Genomic DNA, 19884 nt, shown 5'->3' on the forward strand with positions numbered 1-19884 from the left:
CCCTATTCACCCTCACCCTTCTCTGTGGTCCAAGGGCATCTGTAACATGGGACCAACCCTTCCTTGAAACTCAGTTTCCCCTTCCACTGCCCACCAGCTCCCTCTCTGAGCTCTTGGCGGCTTCAATGCTTAGTCTTCAACCCCTGCCCTTCCTCCACAGTGCTTCCTCCACCTGTGCACCACACAGAGTCCAAATCCCCCAGGGCCTCAGGCTTTCTCCACCGGGAGGACATGCAGGCCCCTCATAAGAGGATATCCATCTACACCTAAAATAATTAAGAGCACAGGCTTTGGAATCTGACAGGCTTGGGTCTGAATCCCTGTTCAGCAACCTCCTTGCTGAGTAGCCTTGGACAAGTGACTTAACTTCTCTGAGCTCCAGCTTTCTCATCTGTAAAATGGGAAGAATAGCTTACAGCTTGTAAAACCGTTGGAGGACAAATGAATTAATCAAGGTAAAGGGTTTAGCATAGCATTTAACTCTGCTGCCACCCCCAGCCAAGCAGCCTCACGCACAGAGCCTTCACAGCACTCTCTGGCCCATACTCTCAACATCTGATTAATCCCAGGTCCTTCCTATCACTTCTGCCACCTCCTCCGCAGTGTCTCTGCCGCTGCCACTCCTCTCCACTCCCACAGCCCTCAACCTGTCCCCAGCCCTCACTTCATCAGCCTCTCCCCTGGATTACTGCAACAGCCTCCAGACTGTTCTATGAGCTTCCACTCTCACCACCCCACCCCCCAACCTGTCCTGCCTGCACCTGCCATCTTCCTAACATACCACTTTCATAGGCTCCTCACTTGCTCAAACACCTTCACTGGCTCCCTTTGGCCTGTAGACTCCAGCCCTCTCTGCTTGCCTTGCGTTCTTTCCCCCATCCTTTCACAGACTAATCAAAGGAGTAAGTACTCAAGCCCCAGTCCCATACCTGGACCTGTGTCAGCAGAGGCTGAAGCCAGGGAAGCCTTAGAATCCTCAGCACAAGTAAAAACAAAGAGATTGAAGTTTACATTCACTTTTTCTCCTCCCAGGCACAAGGAAGAAACCTCAACTACTTTGCTTTCCAGCCTCCACACTCAGTCTCAACCCCATGCCTTTGCTCACGACCATACCCCAGAGCTGAAATGCATCCCTGGCCAGGTTCTCTTGTCTAATCAACAATTCAGGACTAATTCCAACCCTACAGTTACTTCTTTAATACCAGCTCCCCAGTTTTCTAAAACTGACCGCAACCCAAAAGCCTTTTAACATATAGCCTAGAATATTCCCCCACGCTTTCTTCTATGTTGCCTTGACATTGCTTTCTGGGTTTTTAGGAACACCTTTAAAGCCTGGTTCACCCTTGAGTTGCAGCAGGAACTGGAAGAGCACAAGAGATGCTAGAAGCCCCAGGCCTCTTCCGTAAGGGCTGGCGGGCAGAAGATTGTAAACACAGCCCTCTTAATCTCTCTCTCCCCCACCACAAATGGTCACAAGTTTGGATCCACAGTTGGTTCTCAGGAAACCATCAGATTAGAGTGGCCATTCGAGGGCAGATGAAGATTCCCCAGCCCCAGCCCCACCCCCTTGGTGCCGATTCCAAGAGGAGAGACAGGTGGGCACAGCCTAGATTTCAGGATTACTGGGACAGGGAGACTACTGGAAGGTCCGGGAGTCTCTCATCAACCCAGCTTCTGAGGAACCTCAGAGAGCCTACCAGAATTTAATTAATCCTTTTCCTAATAATCATGATTTTTCTTCAAACCACTGCCGGCAATGACCTTGGACAAGCCCACCTTCTCTCTCAGTCTCTTTCACGACGAAATAGCCAGCCAGAACTGTAAGGGTCCCAAGAAGTCACCTAAGCTAAGCTGCCCTAATTTCACAGACAGGCCTCCCTCTAGGAGCCAGGGAGGTCCAGAGAAGTGAAAGCAATCTGCTCAAGGTCACAGAGCCCATAACAGAGCCACACTGAGAACCCAGACACCCTAAATCCCAGCCTAGGCCCTTTCTATTGCCCCCTGCATGGAGGGATGAGATCATCAGGCTCAATTCAGAACCTCTAGGAATGTAGGCCATCCTGGGAAGTCATGGGTGGATTCTCCCACCACAGGAGGGAGGCCCCCCAAGCCACCTTCTCCGGGATTTTCTCATTCCCCAAAACCAGCAGATACCCGACTCTGTTGGAGACCCCTTATCTTGCGGGGTGGGGGGTGGATCACCACCCTGCCCCCTACCCCATGTCTGGATTCACCAGGCGGAGAAAGTAGGCACTCTAGACAGCCCCTCCTCCAACACCTCTTGGGACCCAGGGATACCCTGAACCGCCACACCCACTTGGGGGAACCAGGAATCCTGGCTCCCAGCCTTGGGGTTGGAGGCCTTCCCAATTCTGCCCCCTCCCCCCGACTTGGAGGATGGAATGTGACCCGCGGACAGATCCCGCAGCACGCCGGGAAGGGCTGCGTTCCAGCTCGGTGGCTGCACTGAAAGGGGGAGATGCGGCAGCGACCATGGGGACCGCGGGTGGGGGGAGAAGGGGGACAGAGAGAGGCAGCGGCGGTGCGGATGGGGGTGGGGAGGGAGCCCAGAGAACCAGTCCGACTCCCGATCAAGCCAGATGGAGGCGGCTCGAGTCTCCAGCCCCTGGTTTACTGCTTCTCCCCTCCACCTTTGTCTCCCCTCCCGCCTGCAAACTTTCAGCCTGTGCGGGCTAAAGCCTGGGGAACAAATGTGCGTGCGTGTGTGTGTGTGTGTGTGTGTGTGTATGTATAAGTGCTTTAGGGCCTGGCTGGTTGTGCAGTTTTGTACCTGTGTGTACATACGTGTGCCTAAGACGTTGGGCAACTGTACCTACATGAATGTGTCTGAATCTGCGACTGTGGTGGTGTTCGTGTGGCTGGGTAAACCGTATACATAGGTATATGTACCTGTATCTCAGGATCTGTGCCTCCCACAGCGATCGTGTGGGTGTGAATGTGTATGTGATTTTGTGTCTGCATGTCCGTACATCTGAGTGGGTGTTGTGTATGTGACTGTGAATTGTGAACATGTACATGTGCCCGCCCGCGGGTATTCGTGCGTACATGTGTCTCTGTCTGCATGTGAGGGGTGGGGTCTGTGCGGGGGATTCCCGGCCCCCCAAACTCACACCCAACAAGCCCCAGGAGGGGGCAGCAGCGGCGGCGGCGGCTGCGGCAGGAAGACCCTCCTCCCCGCCTGCCCCGCCCCCACCCCCAGCCCCTACCTGCCGGCCGCTTCGCCGCCCGCCCGAACCGCCAGAAGCTGCGGGCCCGGGGGCCGCTTGGGGCCTTCCTCTTGTGGTGTGAGTTGCCCATGGTGGGCGCGGGAGCCGGCGCGGGAACCCTAGCGCAGCCCTACCAGCCCGGCAGCCGGGCCCGCAGCCACAGGAGGGAGGCAAAGAGAAGCGCGGGCGGCCACCGCAGGCGCCCCCAGCCCCAGCTCGGCCACGCCCCCGGGCTCTGCGGCCAATGGCCGGGGTGAGGGAGGGGCCGGCAGGGGGGCGGGGCCTGGCGCACATTCCCGTAGGCTCCACCCCTCTGAGGACCTGGGAGACCTGCTGAGCCGCCCCGCCCAGTGCTCTGGGAAAGGCCGGGCCTGTCCAGGTGGGGCCGACGGATCGCTCGCTCTCCCAGGCCAGGGGCTGCTTCTGAGGACTGAAGTTGAACCAAGAGAACTAGGGGCCCAGGCTCCAGACAGGCTGGGTCTGGAGCCTTGCTGCTGCTAGGGCCCACCAACCACCAACCCGTGAATGTCACGTGTCTGTGTATCTCCTGTCTCTGCTTGTTTGTACAAATACATCTATCTGACTGTATTTCTGTAGTAATGGTGTTCAAAATAACAATAGAACCCTTTTATATAGCGCTTCCTATGTGCCTGGCACTGTGACAACTGCTTTCATGCATTACTTCATTTCATGCACAAAACAATTCTGTAAGGTAGGTACTTTTATCATCTCCATTTTACAGATGGGAAAATTGAGGTTCCATGAAGTCAAGTGATTAGCCCAAAGTCAAACAGCATTAAGCTACAGAGCCAGTACTCAAACCCAGACTGAGTCCAATACCCACTGCTCCAGGCTACCTACCCCACCACTTTATCTGTGCCTCTCCATGACCTTGAAGGAGGGCATGTAATTGGGCATTTGTATTTGCGTTCTTGAATGTGGCTGTGTAGTTGTTCATCTGTGACCCTGAACATGTGGGTTCCTCTCTGTGTCATCACCTGTATGTGACTGCATGCCTGTATCCATATAACTGAGTCTGTTTACATAGGTTTGGATGTGTGCTTTTGTGTATTTGCCTATATAATTGTGACTCCCTCAAGCTGGCTGAATATCACTGCTTTTTGTGTATTTGAGTGTGTAATAGTCTGCTTGAGTGCATGTAAGTGAAAATGTTTGTATATAAGACTGTAATTGCATGTGCTTTTCTGTATCAATATGACTGTGCAATTGTCTGCTGATATACCCGTATCTATCTACCTTTGGGGGTCGGGGTATGTGTAAGTAATGGAGCATATAGGTAAACATTCATGGAAGCACATGTCTGTGTGCATCTAACCCTAACTCTCTCTCATCTCCCATTAAATAAGTCTTTGTTTTTCAAAGCCCAGGCCGAGGTTCACCTCTTCTGAAAGACTTCCAGGTTGCCCAAGGCCCCCACATCTTTAGTTCTCACAAGTGCCCTATGTCCAGGGACCTGCCCAGGACCCCACATACTGGGCAAGGACTCTCCTTTACGATCACTCTGCCATCTCTCCAACCAGGGGCAGCATGGTATAGACAGAGAAAGAGCACGGGGCTGGAAGTCCACGGCCCTCAGTTCTAATCCCCTTAAGGTTCATCCTTTCTGCCACCGGGGCAAGCCCCTCCACTACACCATGCTGCCTCTTATGCCCAGTGGCTCCAAGACACCCTGTTCCCTCCCTGCAAAATGGGAGAGTTAAAGCTGAACCACACCCTCCCTGAGGCCCATCTCTTGCTGAGACTGAGGTTGACAACAGTGCAGTCCCTGAGGGGCTGGTATTTTATTCATCCACCCAGAAAATACTTGTTGAGCATACACTGTATGCCACGCTGTGTGCAGCAGGCTCCCTGCCTTGCATAGAGAAGAGGGTCCTAGTGGCAGAGCTGGATGAGACCTCAGAGATCTGCTGGCCCAATTCCCTTAATTTACAGGTGGGGAAACTGAGGCCCATAAAGGGGAAAGGTGATATGGGGGGCCAGAGAGAACACTCAAGGGTAAAGTCCAAATCCCTTGGCATGCATTCAGTGAGGACAGGCATGCAAAGAGCTTAGAAGGATGTCTGGAGTGTAGCAGGTACCTTGGCCTTCACAGGAGACCTTGCAGGAGCTGCCCCCGCTCACCAGTTCAGCCTCATCTCTGACCACACCCCTCTCATTCTCAGAGCTCCAGCCACACACAACTGCTTGCTGCTCCCCAGTGCACACCTACAGGCCTCACACATGCTCCTTCCTCTTCCACCTCTGCCTGTCCTCAAGGCCCTGCTAGACAGTGTCCTCCTCCATGTCTTCCTTGACCCCCCTCCTCCCCCAGCCCAGTTCTTGGGGCTCCCACAGGCATTAATGCTGTCCGCTGATACAATACTGATCACACCTCAGGGCTCCCCGGCACCCTGTGTAACACCAACCCAGCACTTGTCTCAAGGCAACAGTTTGCTTTGGTATCTCCCTTTCCAACCAGAAAACAAGTTCCTCAAGGACACTGATCCTCTCACTCCTCCTAGTAGCCCCAGGTTCAGCACAGTGTCTGGCACACAGTAGGTATCCCTACGTGTTGAACAGAAACTGGCAGAGGTGGTGATGATGGCACCTTGAGTGCTAATGGAGGTGAAGAGGCACAGGCAGGAGAGTCCAAGGCACTCTCCCAGTCTTACCTTCTTTCACTACAAAGGCTATGCTTGCTCCCAGATCCAGGAGGAAGAGTATTACCAACGAGTCAAGTGCATGGGAGAGCCTGGGAGAGCCTGGGGTAGGACTGGTGGGAAGAAGTAGGTGGTATGGTAGGCGTATGGACCAGAACTCCTGGAACCACAAGGCAGGGCTTGAGTGTCTCGTGACCCTCCTGGAGGATAGTATTAAAGGCCTCGGCTGGCTAGGGGCTTGGAGGAGGGGGTATCCTAAAGCAGGCAGGAGGTCCTACTTGGAACAGACCCCACCAGCAGCCTCCTGGGAAGCATGCACTTTGCCAGAAGATTCAGGGTTTAAACCCTTGGCAGGCTGAGCTGTCTCCATCTCCCCTCCATGCCAGCACAGAGCACCCTGTGAGTGCAGCTGACAGCCTTTGGTGAACCGGCCCCCAGGACAGTGGAACACTAGAGCACAGAGTCCTGGGGAGTATAGTCATGGGGGAGGTGGACAACGAGTTCATCCCTCCTGCCCAAGGAAGCTGCTTCCACCCACTTCCTCCCCCAAGTCAGCCACAGGACTGGAGGTGGCCGTCCATGGGTTCTCCAGATGGGAGGCAGAGGTGCGTATACCTGCTCTCCCCACCCCGCCACATTCACTGCGGCCTAAACAATATACAATGCCTCCTCTCATTAGTTTTCTTCAGCATGTGACAGGCCAAGAGCAGCTGAGACAGCTTTCAGGGTTTGGGGAGAGGGGAATTTCCGAGGGGCGGGTTGGGGAGGGGAGGCACTCCCCCTGCCCTCTGCAGACAACAGATTAGAGATTTTTCTGGCCACAGGGTATAGCCACCCCAGAGCAGCAGACCTCGCTGGCAGCCCTGCTTCAGGGGCAGGAAAGGGAGAGTGGTGGGGGGAGGGCCCCCCAGCCTGAAGGGGATTTCCAGGAGAATCTGGGCCCTGTGCCACCGGTGGGGATCCAGGGCCTCCGTGAGGAGGGAGGGGGAAAGGCAGCTGGACCCGGCCCCTGAAGGTGTCAGAGGTAAGGGAGGGGATGGATGAGGCCTTCTTGGCCTCAGCTTCCTGCTCCTCTCACCCCACCCCTGGTCGAGGCCCCTTTCTGGGATGGGATTTTCCATTTGAAGTCAGAACAAAGGAGTGGGGAAGCTGAGGTCAGCCTGGCAGGTGTGGGCTCCTGTTCCGCCTCCAACACTGGTTGGCTGTATGACCTTGAGCAAGTCACTTCCTCCTCTGGGCCTCAGTTGCCCATCTGTATGGTACCATGAGGGCTCCCTGTGACATCTCAGGCTATCAGCTCTGAGCGCCCAGGATCTGGAGATACCCATGCTCTGGGGGCCCATATCAGATTACCCACCTATCACCCAAAGCCACTTAGTGCCAGGCCCCGTGCTGGGCAGGGCAGAGGGAAAAGACAGTCCGCCCAGGGCCTGCCCTCAGGATGTTCAGAACAGTGAGGTATGGTGATGCCTGTGCCCACAGAACCTGACAGCCAGCTGGTCCCCACCCTCAGCAGGAGCCTTGCCTGGTTCCAGCTCTGCAAATCCCTCAACTCCAGCTTCCCCTCATTCTTCCATTTTAGCTCGTGTCACCTCTTGGGGAAGCCGTCTTTGATCTCCCCCTGGGATCACTCTGTTCCCTCCTTAGTCACACTTCTTGACCCTTAATTACTTGTTCAATGTCTACTACCCGCCTCAAACTGTGAGGTTCACGAGGACTGGGACCTTGTCTTTCATTCATCCTCAGGACAGTCTGGCACATAGTAGGTACTTATTACCTAATATTAAATACTTAATAAGTATTTGTGAAATAAATTAGTGAGACCCCCTCTCCCATCTGGACCCAAGGCAGACAATGCTCATCACTTCAGAGGGGCTTGGAGAAGGTGGACCCAGACTCCTTTATGGAAACCACTCCCCCACTGATGTATCCCACAGCAGAGGTAGCCCTGCCCATATCACATCAGTCAAGGCCCCAGGCTAAGGACACTGAGATGCCCCTCCCCAAGAAGAAGGTGACCAGAAAAGCATATCCTGGGACTTCCCTGGTGGTCCAGTGGTTAAGAATCCACCTTCCGGGCTTCCCTGGTGGTGCAGTGGTTAAGAATCTGCCTGCCAATGCAGGAGACACGGGTTCGAGCCCTGGTCCGGGAAGATGCCACATGCCGCGGAGCAACTAAGCCTGTGCGCCACAACTACTGAGCCTGCGCTCTAGAGCCCACAAGCCACAACTACTGAAGCCCGCACGCCTAGAGACCGTGCTCTGTGACAAGATAAGCCACTGCAATGAGAAGCCCGCACGCCACAACAGAGTAGCCCCTGCTCGCCGCAACTAGAGAAAGCCTGAGCGCAGCAACGAAGACCCAGTGCAGCCAAAAAAAAAAAAAAAAAAAAGAGTCCCCCTTCCAATGCAAGGGACAAGGATTCAATCCCTGGTCGTGGAACTAAAATCCCACAGGCCGCAGGGCAACTAAGCCCACGCACCGCAACTACTGAGCCCGTGTGCTCTAGAGCCCGTGCACCAACTACAGAAGCCCGCACATTGCAACAAAAGATACTGCATGCCGCAGCTAAGACCCGACACAGCCAAATAAATAAACGAATAAATAAATATTAAAAAAAGAAAGAAAACCATATGTTGTTTAACTCCAAATCTCTTGAGCACCCTGCTCTAAAGTCTGGGGGCAATAATTTCCACAGGAGTATCACAGAGATGATGACACTGGACTAGGCCTTGAGGCTGAATAGAAGTACTGGATAGAAAAGGGAAGGGAAACACATACTAGGTGGGGAACAGCACATGCAATGGCACAGAATGTGGAAATACATGGAGTGTTTATTGAAAGGCAAACAGATACCACCTGGACCTCAGAGAGGCAAAGTGACCACTAACCAAAGTGCCTTTGGGTCCTCACTTTGCTTTAGAGCTACACAGCCCCCTTCCTCAGCAGGGAGAGTTGGCATTATTCACCCTGCCTCCTCACCCACCTTCCTATGACATCCAGACCACTGGGTCCCGATGTCGTGTCCATCTGACTGGCCAAAGGTAGGCTCTCCTTCCCTGAACATAGCTCCCACCCCCAGTTCCCCCTTCCAGCTTGCTCCTCCAGACCATTCTCAAACTCACAGAATTCTAGAATGAGAAAGGGCCACTAATGGTCAGAGGTCATTAAACCCCATCTTTATTAAGACAGACAGTGTCTTGCCAAGAATGAGGCAGGACTTGGCAAAGCAGAACTCAAACGCAGGATTCTCTCCATAACCCCATGCCCAGCACAGCTCTCCCTGAGTGAGTGGCCAACGTGCGTGGGGTTAAATCTGCTGAGCCTGGCAGGGTAGCTCCTAAATTCTATCAGTATCGGAGCCATCCCCAGCGCCCACCCCCCAGCCACTGCCCACTGCCTGAGAGAAACCTTCGGGAGGGCTGTATACGCCCTTCCCCAGAGTTGATCCTAACTTTGATCTGGAGAACCCACGGACGGCCACCTCCAGTCCTGTGGCTGACTTGGGGGAGGAAGTGGGTGGAAGCAGCTTCCTTGGGCAGGAGGGATGAACTCGTTGTCCACCTCCCCCATGACTATACTCCCCAGGACTCTGTGCTCTAGTGTTCCGCTGTCCTGGGGGCCGGTTCACCAAAGGCTATCTGTCAGCTGCACTCACAGGGTGCCCTCTACAGCAGTTACTCTCCTCGAGTCAGAAACACATCCAACCTCATATTATCTTGTTTGGAGAGTATGGCCTCTGGAGACAGACTGAGTGGCTCTGTCAGTGCTACGCTATGTTCATCATGTCCATGCAAGTAAGAACCTTGCCTGTCTTGTCCCAAATATTTGCATTACACTGACCAATACCTGACACTATATAGTAAGGAATATGTTTTTTTCAAATGAATGAAGCTGAATGACCTTGACCAACTTACTTTCACCCTCTGGGCCTATTTTCTCACCTATAAATGTTTGTAACTGACCACCTCCCAGGGTGTTGAGGACAACAAGGGAAAACATTCATGAACATGCCTGGCCAGGGTCTGGCACATAGCAGCCTTCATGTTCCCCTTCAAATTAGCCAGCACCCTGCCCTCCTTCCACACTCTGCTCACCTCCTCCAGGAAGCCTCCCCCGATTATCTGCCAGGCTCCAGTTCTGGCATCCGTCCCAGAAACACTTCCTCCCCACACACTTGTCTAGAGTCCACATGATATTTCTGAAAAATATGGATTCCTGCTTGTTTGTTTGTTTGTTTGTCTGTTACTTTTTCTGTGCCTGAGTCCTCCGCCCGGACAAAGGTAAGACTCCACCTTCTGTGGATCCCCCCTCAATAATCATCATCATCACGGGTATCTGAGGTGTAACCAATGAGTTGTTTTCCAAACATGAATCAGGATAAACTTAGCTAATGCTCAAGTCCTCAGCATCACAACAGCAGCAACCTGCTGACATCTGGACCATGCTCCACAATTCACAATGCACTTGCATGTCTGTTTTCTAATTTGATCCTTGAAACACCCCTGTCAAGCCAGGATTTGTTATCTCTATTTTACAGATAGCAGAACTGAGGCTTGGAGGGGTTAATAACCTGCCGGTGTCACATGGCCCGAGAGGGGCAGACCAGGGCCCAGGACGGAGTTGTCCTGTCAGCTTCAAAGCCCATTCCTTCCAGACTGGGTCCTTACAACTCCGGTGAATAAACTCACAAACACAATAACAGCGACCCCTCACATTTCTATGGTGACTTCACTTTCAAATAATTTTCACATCCTCTTTTGTAAGAATCTTGGAAAGCTCACAGACCCATCAAGGATATGTCCAGCCGGAAGGTTACCCCAGTGAGAAGGTCCCCTCTCTTCAAGAGACAGTAATGGAAACAGTGAGGCCACAGAGAAGTTGCTTGCCCAGTGTCACAGGGCTTGCTAACTGCTGGGCCAGGATGTGAACTCTCATTAATTTGCCTGACTCTGATACTCTTCCTACTCTATCAAGTTCCCTCACTTTTCTCTGGGCCTCTTCCCATCTGTACAATGGGTTGGATGAGAAGATCTTTAAGCCTTACCCCCTGGTCTATGTCCTTGGGAGAATCATGAAAGCAGGACCAGTTTTGGAGTCAGATGATTTGAGTTCAAATCCCAGGTGGGCAAATCAATCGCTCACTGTCCCTGAGCCTCAGTTTTTCCATCTGCAAATGGTTGTAAATGATAATAGAGGTAATGGATGCGGGGCGGGGCGGGTTCTGGCACATTCAGAATAATAAATAAATGTCAGACTTCCTCTCTTTCCTTTCTAAGTCTATGCAGGGCAGTGAGGGGAGCACGGGGGTTCTGGAAAACAGAGGCTCAAAATCTATCCCAAGCTCAGTTTTCCCTTTTATAGTAGGGGACTCAGATGAAAGAAGCCAAGACCTTTGGGGCTTCCCTGGTGGCGCAGTGGTTGAGAGTCCGCCTGCCGATGCAGGGGACACGGGTTCGTGCCCCGGTTCGGGAAGATCCCACATGCCGCGGAGCGGCTAGGCCCGTGAGCCAAGGCCACTGAGCCTGCGCGTCCGGGGCCTGTGCTCCGCAACGGGAGAGGCCACAACAGTGAGAGGCCCGCGTACCGCAAAAAAAAAAAAAGAAGAAGCCAAGACCTGCATCTATGGGTCTTTGGTTCAGCAACTGGGAACAGGGAGATAACAACCTCCCTAGCAAAGGCCCCTGACCTCCCAGGAATTTTCTGTGTGTGCCTCCTCCCCATCTATCTCCCCCAATCTTCATTCTAAACATTTTCCCCAGAAAGAGTTAAGCCTTCTTTGGGCTTCCCCTTCCTGACCAGCGGTGCCAGTGGAGATTAGAGAGATTGGATTTATTTCTCTTAATAAACAGAAAAGAAGCTTGGCCAGGCAGGTGACAAGGAAACAATTGGAATAATAGGAGGTTGGAGCAAAACGAAGCAGGACTTCCTCCAGACATACCTGCGGCCACCCCCAGACCTGGGGAAACAACAGCCAGGGGCAGGGAGGTGTTGCCCGTGCACGTGGTCCCAAATCAGGTCGACCTGCTGCCCAGTGCTACCCAATACCAAACACAAGGCAGGGGGAGGCCTGCCACTGACCCAGTGACCCTTAACCCAGACTGTCAGAGCAGGGACCTACAGAGTCAGCTTTTCCAGCCCCTGCCCCCAGGCTGATCTCCCAGAGGAAAAGTGTCCACTGCCCTGGGGTACGCCACTAGCCTTCTATCTCTAATCCTGACAGTCTGACCACAATCCATCCTGCTGCAATTCTGACCCATGCCCCCTTGAGTGTGGTAGGGATGACTTCAGATGGAATCCCAGTGGGGCAGCCCTGGGACAGACTTCATGTATTGTGGGGACTGCAGAGCCCTTGGAAACACCCCTCATGCAAACCTTCCCATGGGGCCTGGCCCAGTCATCTCAGCCCCAGCACCCAACTTCTGTTTGTGGCTGGGCTGCAGGGGAGCAGGGCCCATATCCAAAAGGAAGATCAGGCCGGATGCAATCACACAAGAGGCCTTTCACCCTCTTCCTGACCCCTAAAGTGTTCCATCTAATTATCCTCCAGAGGAGGTGGTTAAAGGACACTGGGCGGGTAAACACAGGCGGAATGGGATGGGCCTGCACACACCGCCATTTCCTCACCTCTAGCACTGCAGCAGGAGCACAGGAAAGGTAGACTTCCTAGGACGGCTGGCCCCATGGGAGCCCCACCCTCTTGCAGAGACTCATGCCCTCCACCTCAATCAGGAGACAGAAACAGAGAGGAAGATGAGGGAAGAACAAAGCAAGCGGCCAAAAGAAAAGTGATTCCAGTAGGGATGGGCCAGATCAGCCACCCCTCCCCTCAGGCTGCCCATCCATCAGGCCAGAGGGAGCCTAGAGGCAGGGAATTAGCTGTAGTACTTCAGGTAACCACCGCTGCCCCAGGTACAGCCTCTCCATTAACCTGGGCCTGTTTCCCCCATCTGCAAGCACACTTCCAACACAGGACCGTTTCTACCACGGCGGGGGTAAGGAGTGGTGGGTGGGGCAGTTGGCTCAGATCCTGAGCTCACCACCCCAGGAGGTGGATGTTTGCGGTTTGGCCCAGGTGAGTGGTGAGGGGGGCCAGGTAGGAAAAGCTAACACTGCTAAGAACCTAAAGCATGTTATGCTCCGTGCTGGGTCCTCTGTGGGGCTGGGAACCCAGATCCACCTCGACGGCTGAAACACCTTTTGAGTGCAGTTGGCTTTCCAGACCCAGAGGGACCCCCCCACCAGAGATGCAAGGCCACGTGCCTCTCCCACTGGCCCCAGGCCAGAGTCAAGACTCTGACCCCCTGACTCAGCAGCAGAGGGCAGAACCTGAGTGAGACTGGGGGAAGGGGGCACCGCCTCACCGTCCCAAGAGCCGGGCGGCCAGCACTTCCTGCTTAAGCCAGGGGATTCCTGCCCCCTTCGGGAGGTCCTTTCCATCTCGAGCGGGGCAGGGCTAAGTCTGGGAAATTCTGGGAGCGGAGCGGGCCAGACTAGGGGTACTCGTACTGAGCCCCGGGCTCTTCGCTCCCCAAGCAACGGCGCCTAGGGAGTCACCACCTCCGACACGCCGCGGACCCCCAGAGGAGCCACCCAGGCCGCACCCTCGGCGCCGCCCGGCGCCTGCCCAGGTGCCCGGCCGCCTTACCTCGGCCTTTACCCTTGGCCCTCCTGGCCTTGTCGTCCGCCTGCTTGGCCCGGGGGGCGGCCGGTTCGGCGCCCTCGGTCCCTGCCGCCTTCTTGCGCCGCTTGCCCCGCAGCCAGCTGAAGGCGCGGCGGAGGCCGGACACGCCGGAGCGAGACTTCTTCCTGCGCGGGGGGCCGCCCGGGCCCCCCGGCTCTTCGGCCGCAGGTGCGGCGGGGGGCGCGCGGGCCGCCATGGCTCGGCCGGGGGACCCGGCGCGAGGGTCAGGCCCCCTGCGGCGGGGCGCCCATGGGCCGGGGGCGGGCGGGCAGGCGGCCGCCGCGCGGAGACGCGCCCGCAGAAAAGTTTGGGCGGCGGAGGCAGAGCGAGCGAGGAGCGGGGCGGGCGGCGGGAGGGGCCGCGGGGCGGCGGGCGGGGCGCGGAGGCCGGCCGGGAGGGACGGAGCCGGGAGGGAGCGGCCGCGGGGCGGGGGCGGTGCTGCCTTTGGCCCCTCCCCGCCTCCTCCGGCCCTCCGGCCCGGGTCCGGGAGGTCGGGGACTCGGGTAGGGAGAGGTCCGGTGCCGAGGGAGGGTGGTCCCGCGCCCCCAAGCCGCGCCTGCGGGTTGGGGCCGAGAGGGCGGGGTCGCGGGGCGGGGCGGGTCCGGGAGGGGGCGGTACCGAGGTTCCGTCCCTGCCGGGGCACTGAGCAGAGCTGGGTTCGAACAGAGAAGTACGGGGCCAGGGGTTGGGGTGCGCAGGGAAATGGGGGAGAGAGATGTTGGGGTTGGACCCCAAGAGAACCTGGTGCCCTGAGTTTGGTCCGGGGCGAGATGGGGGTATTCTGGAATTCTTCTTCTGCAATAAGGGAATTCTGAGAATGTTTTCCAGGACCCTGGCTGTACTGGAGGTTTTGCTCTAGAGACAGACGTCAGACCCACCTGAGACCTGTGACCGACAGTGGGTCTTCCTCTCCCATCTGGCGACTGGGAGTCATCCCTTCGCTCCTTTCCCCTTCCTCACCCCACCTTCCCCCAGCCTCCATCAGCCCTCGGTGTGGAGCTGGGACCCATGCCTCCTGGGTTCCTGCTTCATCCTTAGGTGACTGGGATGAGGAGAGCCGTGCCTCAGTTTACCCTTGGGCCAGGCTGGGAGTCCCCAGAGCACTCCTGCCTGGGTCTGAATTTTCCACTGAGATGCTCAACACTGATTAGAGCTGATCTTGGATTAAACTCACAGCTTTATAAGGTGCTTTGAGATCCTCTGTAGGTGACAAGTGTGACTGAGGAAGCTGGTAGGGAAAGGAAGCCTTTAAGAATCGTGGAAATGCTGTGCTTCTTTCCTCCAGGCCTCTGGCTCTTTATTATAGCTGATCAAGCACTTTCATATCATCTGATCCCACAACAAGCTCTGAGGGAAGCAGGGCAGGGAGTGATACCCCCATAGTACAGAAGGGAAACTGAGACCAGAAGAGGACAGTGATTGCCCAAGAGCACAGAGGTGGTCAGCAGCAGAGGAGCTAAGATCGACAATCTAGGTCTTGTCTCTGCCTGGTCCCCAGGAGCTAGAAATTGCCCTAGGGTCCAGCTGTGGGTTCAGGGCTCTTAGACTCCCTCTCTGGGTCCCCAGAAGGGCATCATGATTACCCCACCAGTTAGAATTTGTCTTCATCACCCAACCTGACCCTGGTCAAATAGCTTTCTCCTGGTCCTCACCCAGCCTAGTCAGCCCTGCTGTAGTATAGACAACACTCACTATATTATAGAAGGATTAGCATGCAGTGTGACCTCTCTTAACCTGCCTTAGCCCCCGAGTGCCCCCAGGGGCTCAGCTGTGGCAAACTTGGGCCATCACTGACACCTCCCTCCTACCACCTGGGGGACCTGGGGCAGATCACTGTCCTTGCTGGGCCTCAGTTTCCCATCTAACCACCATTCATTTGGTTTCTGCCCAGCCTAGCACTATCCCTAAGGACCCTACCTCTCCTTCCATTGGTGAGTATCAGAGGAAGAGTGTTATAGACAGGGCTGAGACTTGGAGAGAGAGCGATGCACAGGGACTTGGCCTGTTGGATAGTCTGGATGCATTGGTAGGAAGGAAAGAGGAAAGCAAACATACTCTGGCTTTTGGAAGTGGTGATCACGAGAGGAATGTTGGGCAGTCTTGCCCCCCACCAACCCTTTCAGCACCTCCTTTCTTCCTGGTGGCCAGACTGGTTACACAGTTTTCAGAGCCCAGTGCAAAATGAAAATGCAGGGCCTTTATTCAAACTTTATTAAAAATTTCAAGAAGGCAACGGCACAGCATTCAACCAAACATGGGGCCTTTCCGAGAGCAGGGCCGTGTGCACTATGCCCATGAAGTTGGCCCTGCCAGTGGCTCATATAATTCCTCAGCGAAAGCTTCCCTAGAAACACAACCCCGAGGACTCAACTCACAGATTGGGTCCCCTGATTAGGAGAAGAGAGGAAAGGGGAGTGGGGAGAGGTCAGGTCTGTGTTCCCCTCACTGCTCCTAACTCTAACACCCAGACATTCTCACCTCCCATCTCCAGCCACCCCTCAGCCCAGCAGCCCAGCTTTCCTGCTTGTTCCCTGGCCTAATGGACAGGCCTGCTTCTGAGCCCCTCGGGGCTAGCTGGGAAGGGCTAGCCTGCAATACTGCTCTCTGGATTCATGACTGCTCAGCTTAGCTACATTTCTTTGCTGGCCCTCTGGGCAGCTAAGGAAACTGACTTCCCAGCAGCCCCTGTCGGCAGGGCCCAAAGTCCATCCTGGAGCCAGGCTGTCACCTGACCAGGAAGGAAGCTGCCAGCCTGTCCCCAGGGAGGAACCAGCAATAACCAAGCTTGGGGCTACAGCCCCTGAGGCCATCCAGCTTTGCTCCCTCTGTTTTTGTTTTTCTTTTTTCCTTTTTCTGGCTGTGCCACACAGCTTTCAGGATCTTAGAAGTGCAGAGTCCTAACCACTGGAACTCCAGGGAATTCCCTGCTCCCTCTGTTTTTGGAAAACCCAGGACCACCCCATGTTGCCCTCACATCCATCCTACACTTCCTGACCCCCCACCCTTGGGAGACCTGCCTCCCATAGGCTCCAGCTTTGTCCCGTACTGGGCCTGGCCTCCACCTACAGACTCCAGACTAAGCAGCCAGGCCAAGGTATGGCTGAGCCTCCCTCATTTTACAGGGAACACCAGGAAGGGAAAGAGTCTGTAAATCACGCAGCTGCGGGTGGGAGCGCATGTGGCTTCCCTCAGTTCTTAGACCAGTTGGAGGGCAGAGCAGTTCTGAAAAGCCGAGGATGTTGAGAGATTAATAGTCCTCGTATTCCATGGATAAGAAAGCATAAATAGAGGTGGAGTGACTTGCCAACAGGCACACAGCTACCTCTGGGCAGAGGTGAAATTTAAAACTGATTTGTGTTCGTGTGTGTGTGTGTGGGGGGGGGGTGTTTTCTAATTGATCACTTGCTTTGTGCCCCTGCCCCATCCCTGCTGCTTTCAAGGGTGGGCAGTTAAGACGCTGGAAAAGCAAAGTATTTATCCTGGGGCCACAGCTGGGCCTCCAGGAACCTCCAGAAATGTTCTGCTTAACTTCAAATGCACCTGTATGCATCTTTTCTGGGGAAAGGGTCCACAGCTTTAACAGATTCTCAAAGGGGTTCCTGTTTCAGAATGAACTAAGAATCTACACTTTGATCCTTTTCAGTGGGAGAAGATAGAAAGGGGCTCCTTGTGTCTGATGCCCTCTACCTCTTTCCTCCCTAACCTGGGGACGGCGGAGACCCTGCAGGTCTCATCCCCACAGTGGACACTCCTGTACCCCCGACACTGTGGCTCCTGGCATCTGTGGCAGCCTGTCAGCATTTCAAACAACCTCCCTGCTGAGGTCTTCTTTGATCCTCCCAGATTCTCTTAGAATCAGGCCCCAAGCCTAATTCCACCCATTTTCCCTGCTGGGTTGAGAGGTGAAATAATGCCCAAGGTGTTAGTGATGTGTGTGGAATGGAGATGGAGTCTTGTGGGCTCTCAGCTCTGAGTTGCTGCCAGCTCCTAGGAGGCTGAGGGAGGGAAGGAAAGAGAGAGAGGAGGGGGAGACAGAGAGAAAGGAGAGGTTGCTGTTGCCACTGCCCAGTCTCCATTGTGGAATGAATTCTGATTCCTTGCATTCTTTCAGCCACTATCTCCTGAGCACCAGCTCTGTGCTCCAGGCTTCCAGGCTGACCAGCTATTCTGTGATCAGACTGTCACTCTCTGAGCTGTACACAGTGTAGAAAAGTGGGTTTCAACCTTTTTCTTTTAGCAGTGGAACTTTTATTTTTCCCGGCAAACAAAAGCCCCCTGAATTTTATCTGACAGATAAAACATATAAAAGCAATGCTTTATACATATGAATTTATTTATTTATTTATTTATTTTTACGGTACGCGGGCCTCTCACTGTTGTGGCCTCTCCCGTTGCGGAGCACAGGCTCCGGACGCGCAGGCTCAGCGGCCATGGCTCACGGGCCCAGCCGCTCCGCGACATGTGGGATCTTCCCGGACCGGGGCACAAACCCGTGTCCCCTGCATCGGCAGGCAGACTCTCAACCACTGCGCCACCGGGGAAGCCCAATATACATATGAATTTATTTTTATAAATCAAAATGTATAACCTTTACTTAACACAAAATAAATCAGCAGGAACAATGCCAACATTTTGATGGACTAAAAATTTGAAATCCTGAGTTACAGGTGTGGTTATTGTTTTAACAGAGAGCCAGCGTTCCGTTTATTTCTGCAGCAGTTTCTTTTAGTCAGTAATTAGAAAATACTACACTTCATAGACAAGCAAGGGCAAATGGTAAGAGTTTTAACATCTTGGTAGAAATGTCAGGAGAAGCTTTATCTGAGGTCTGCACAGAAATGAGTTATCCAGCCAGCCCAGCCTAATGGCTTGTTAAAAGTTAGCCTAACAAGTTTCTCATCTCGGTCCTGCCACTAACTTGGTGTCCTTGGGTAAGACACTTGCCCTCTCTGGGCACCAGTTACCCCATCTGAATATCTGATTTCACCTAGAAAAGGAGAGTGTGAGTGGAGGTACTGAAGTGGGTTGGGGTATGTGGGGTGATGCATCGAGCAAATATGGAAACTTCATTACTCATCCTCACCGCCCACCCCCATCCCAGTGCCAGACCTGAAGAAGGAGCCACAAAACCACTGAACTGCCCAAGTTCAAAGGCAGAGGCGAGTTGCCATGGAGATGTGCTTTGTTTCCCAACTGTCTGGCTGCATCTGACAAGCACAAAAGCTGACCAGATGGACACTGACCTAGGCTGAGAGAGCCAGGATTTCCTGACCCCCAGATCCACAGGGCTCACTGCTCTCCAAGGAGGACGGTCAGTTCTCAGTTCTCACCCCCAAAACAGGGGCATGACCAGCCTGGTCTGCCAGCTGATAAGGCTTCCTGGAAGGAGCTGCTGGGTGGGGCCTCCAGGTGTTTGCAGACACCCACTCCACCAGTCCTGGGCAGCAAGGCTGGCCCTGTGCCCAAGGGCAGGGCCAGGAGGGAAGTGCCCACACTCAGGGCCTTCTGGAAGCTGGGAGATGGGTCAAGATGTGTGGGGCCCATGATCGGAAGGAAACAGCTGGGTGTGGATTCTCAGCAAGACCCTCCACGCCCACCATCCACACAGGGCCTACACAAACATGCCGGGACACAAACACAGGTTGACAGACCCACATGCACACCAGTTTACCCTGGCATACTCAGATACATGGACACACACCAAGACACAAACCCAGATACACACTGACACCTCTGAGTACCCATAAACGCCCAGGTACACTGAGACAGCCTGATATCTAAACACATGTAAACACACACAGGTACAGAAACATACCCAATTATACACAGACATGCTGACACACACACATACATACACAAATGCTCACATTCCCAGATGCACAGACACTCATACTGTCATCCACTGATACAAAAACAACACACACAGATACCCACTGGCCCATAAATCAGAGAGAGATATACAGAAGGCCTTGTCACATAAATATAAACAAAGTTACAAATAGCAGCACTGATGCACAAAACCCAACACAGATTCAGGCAAGCGGAAGCGAAGGGAACTAATACTTGGTGAGGGTCAATTCTGCATAGGCAGCGTGAAAGGAGTTATATCTGTAGGATCTTCTTAAAATCCTTCCAACAATCTGTGAAGTTGACATTGTTATCCCCTCTTTTTACAAATGCAATAACGTAGAATATATGTGTCTATGAAAGGCCCAAACGGGCTTCCTTGGTGGCGCAGTTGTTGAGAGTCCGCCTGCCGATTCAGGGGATACGGGTTCGTGCCCCGGTCTGGGAAGATCCCACATGCTGCAG

At 54.2% G+C, this 19884-nt stretch overlaps 1 protein-coding gene across 3 annotated transcripts in view; it reads right to left on the reverse strand.

Moving 5' to 3' along the window:
- NHSL3 (NHS like 3) overlaps positions 1 to 13903 on the reverse strand; it is a 29014-nt gene extending 15111 nt beyond the window's left edge. Inside the window, exon 1 of one of the 3 annotated variants that reach the window (XM_081223920.1) lies at positions 13537 to 13903. In XM_081223920.1, the coding sequence (XP_081080046.1) occupies positions 13537 to 13768 (232 nt within the window). In that variant the 5' untranslated portion in view covers positions 13769 to 13903. Of the gene's footprint in view, positions 1 to 12515; positions 12598 to 13536 lie in introns of those variants that run through there. The other 2 variants (XM_081223919.1, XM_081223921.1) reach the window with 2 other exon arrangements.
- Between the last annotated feature and the right edge of the window lie 5981 nt (positions 13904 to 19884).

Source organism: Mesoplodon bidens, assembly GCF_964165515.1.
Source record: "Mesoplodon bidens genome assembly, chromosome: 2".
Lineage (NCBI taxonomy): Eukaryota > Metazoa > Chordata > Mammalia > Artiodactyla > Ziphiidae > Mesoplodon > Mesoplodon bidens.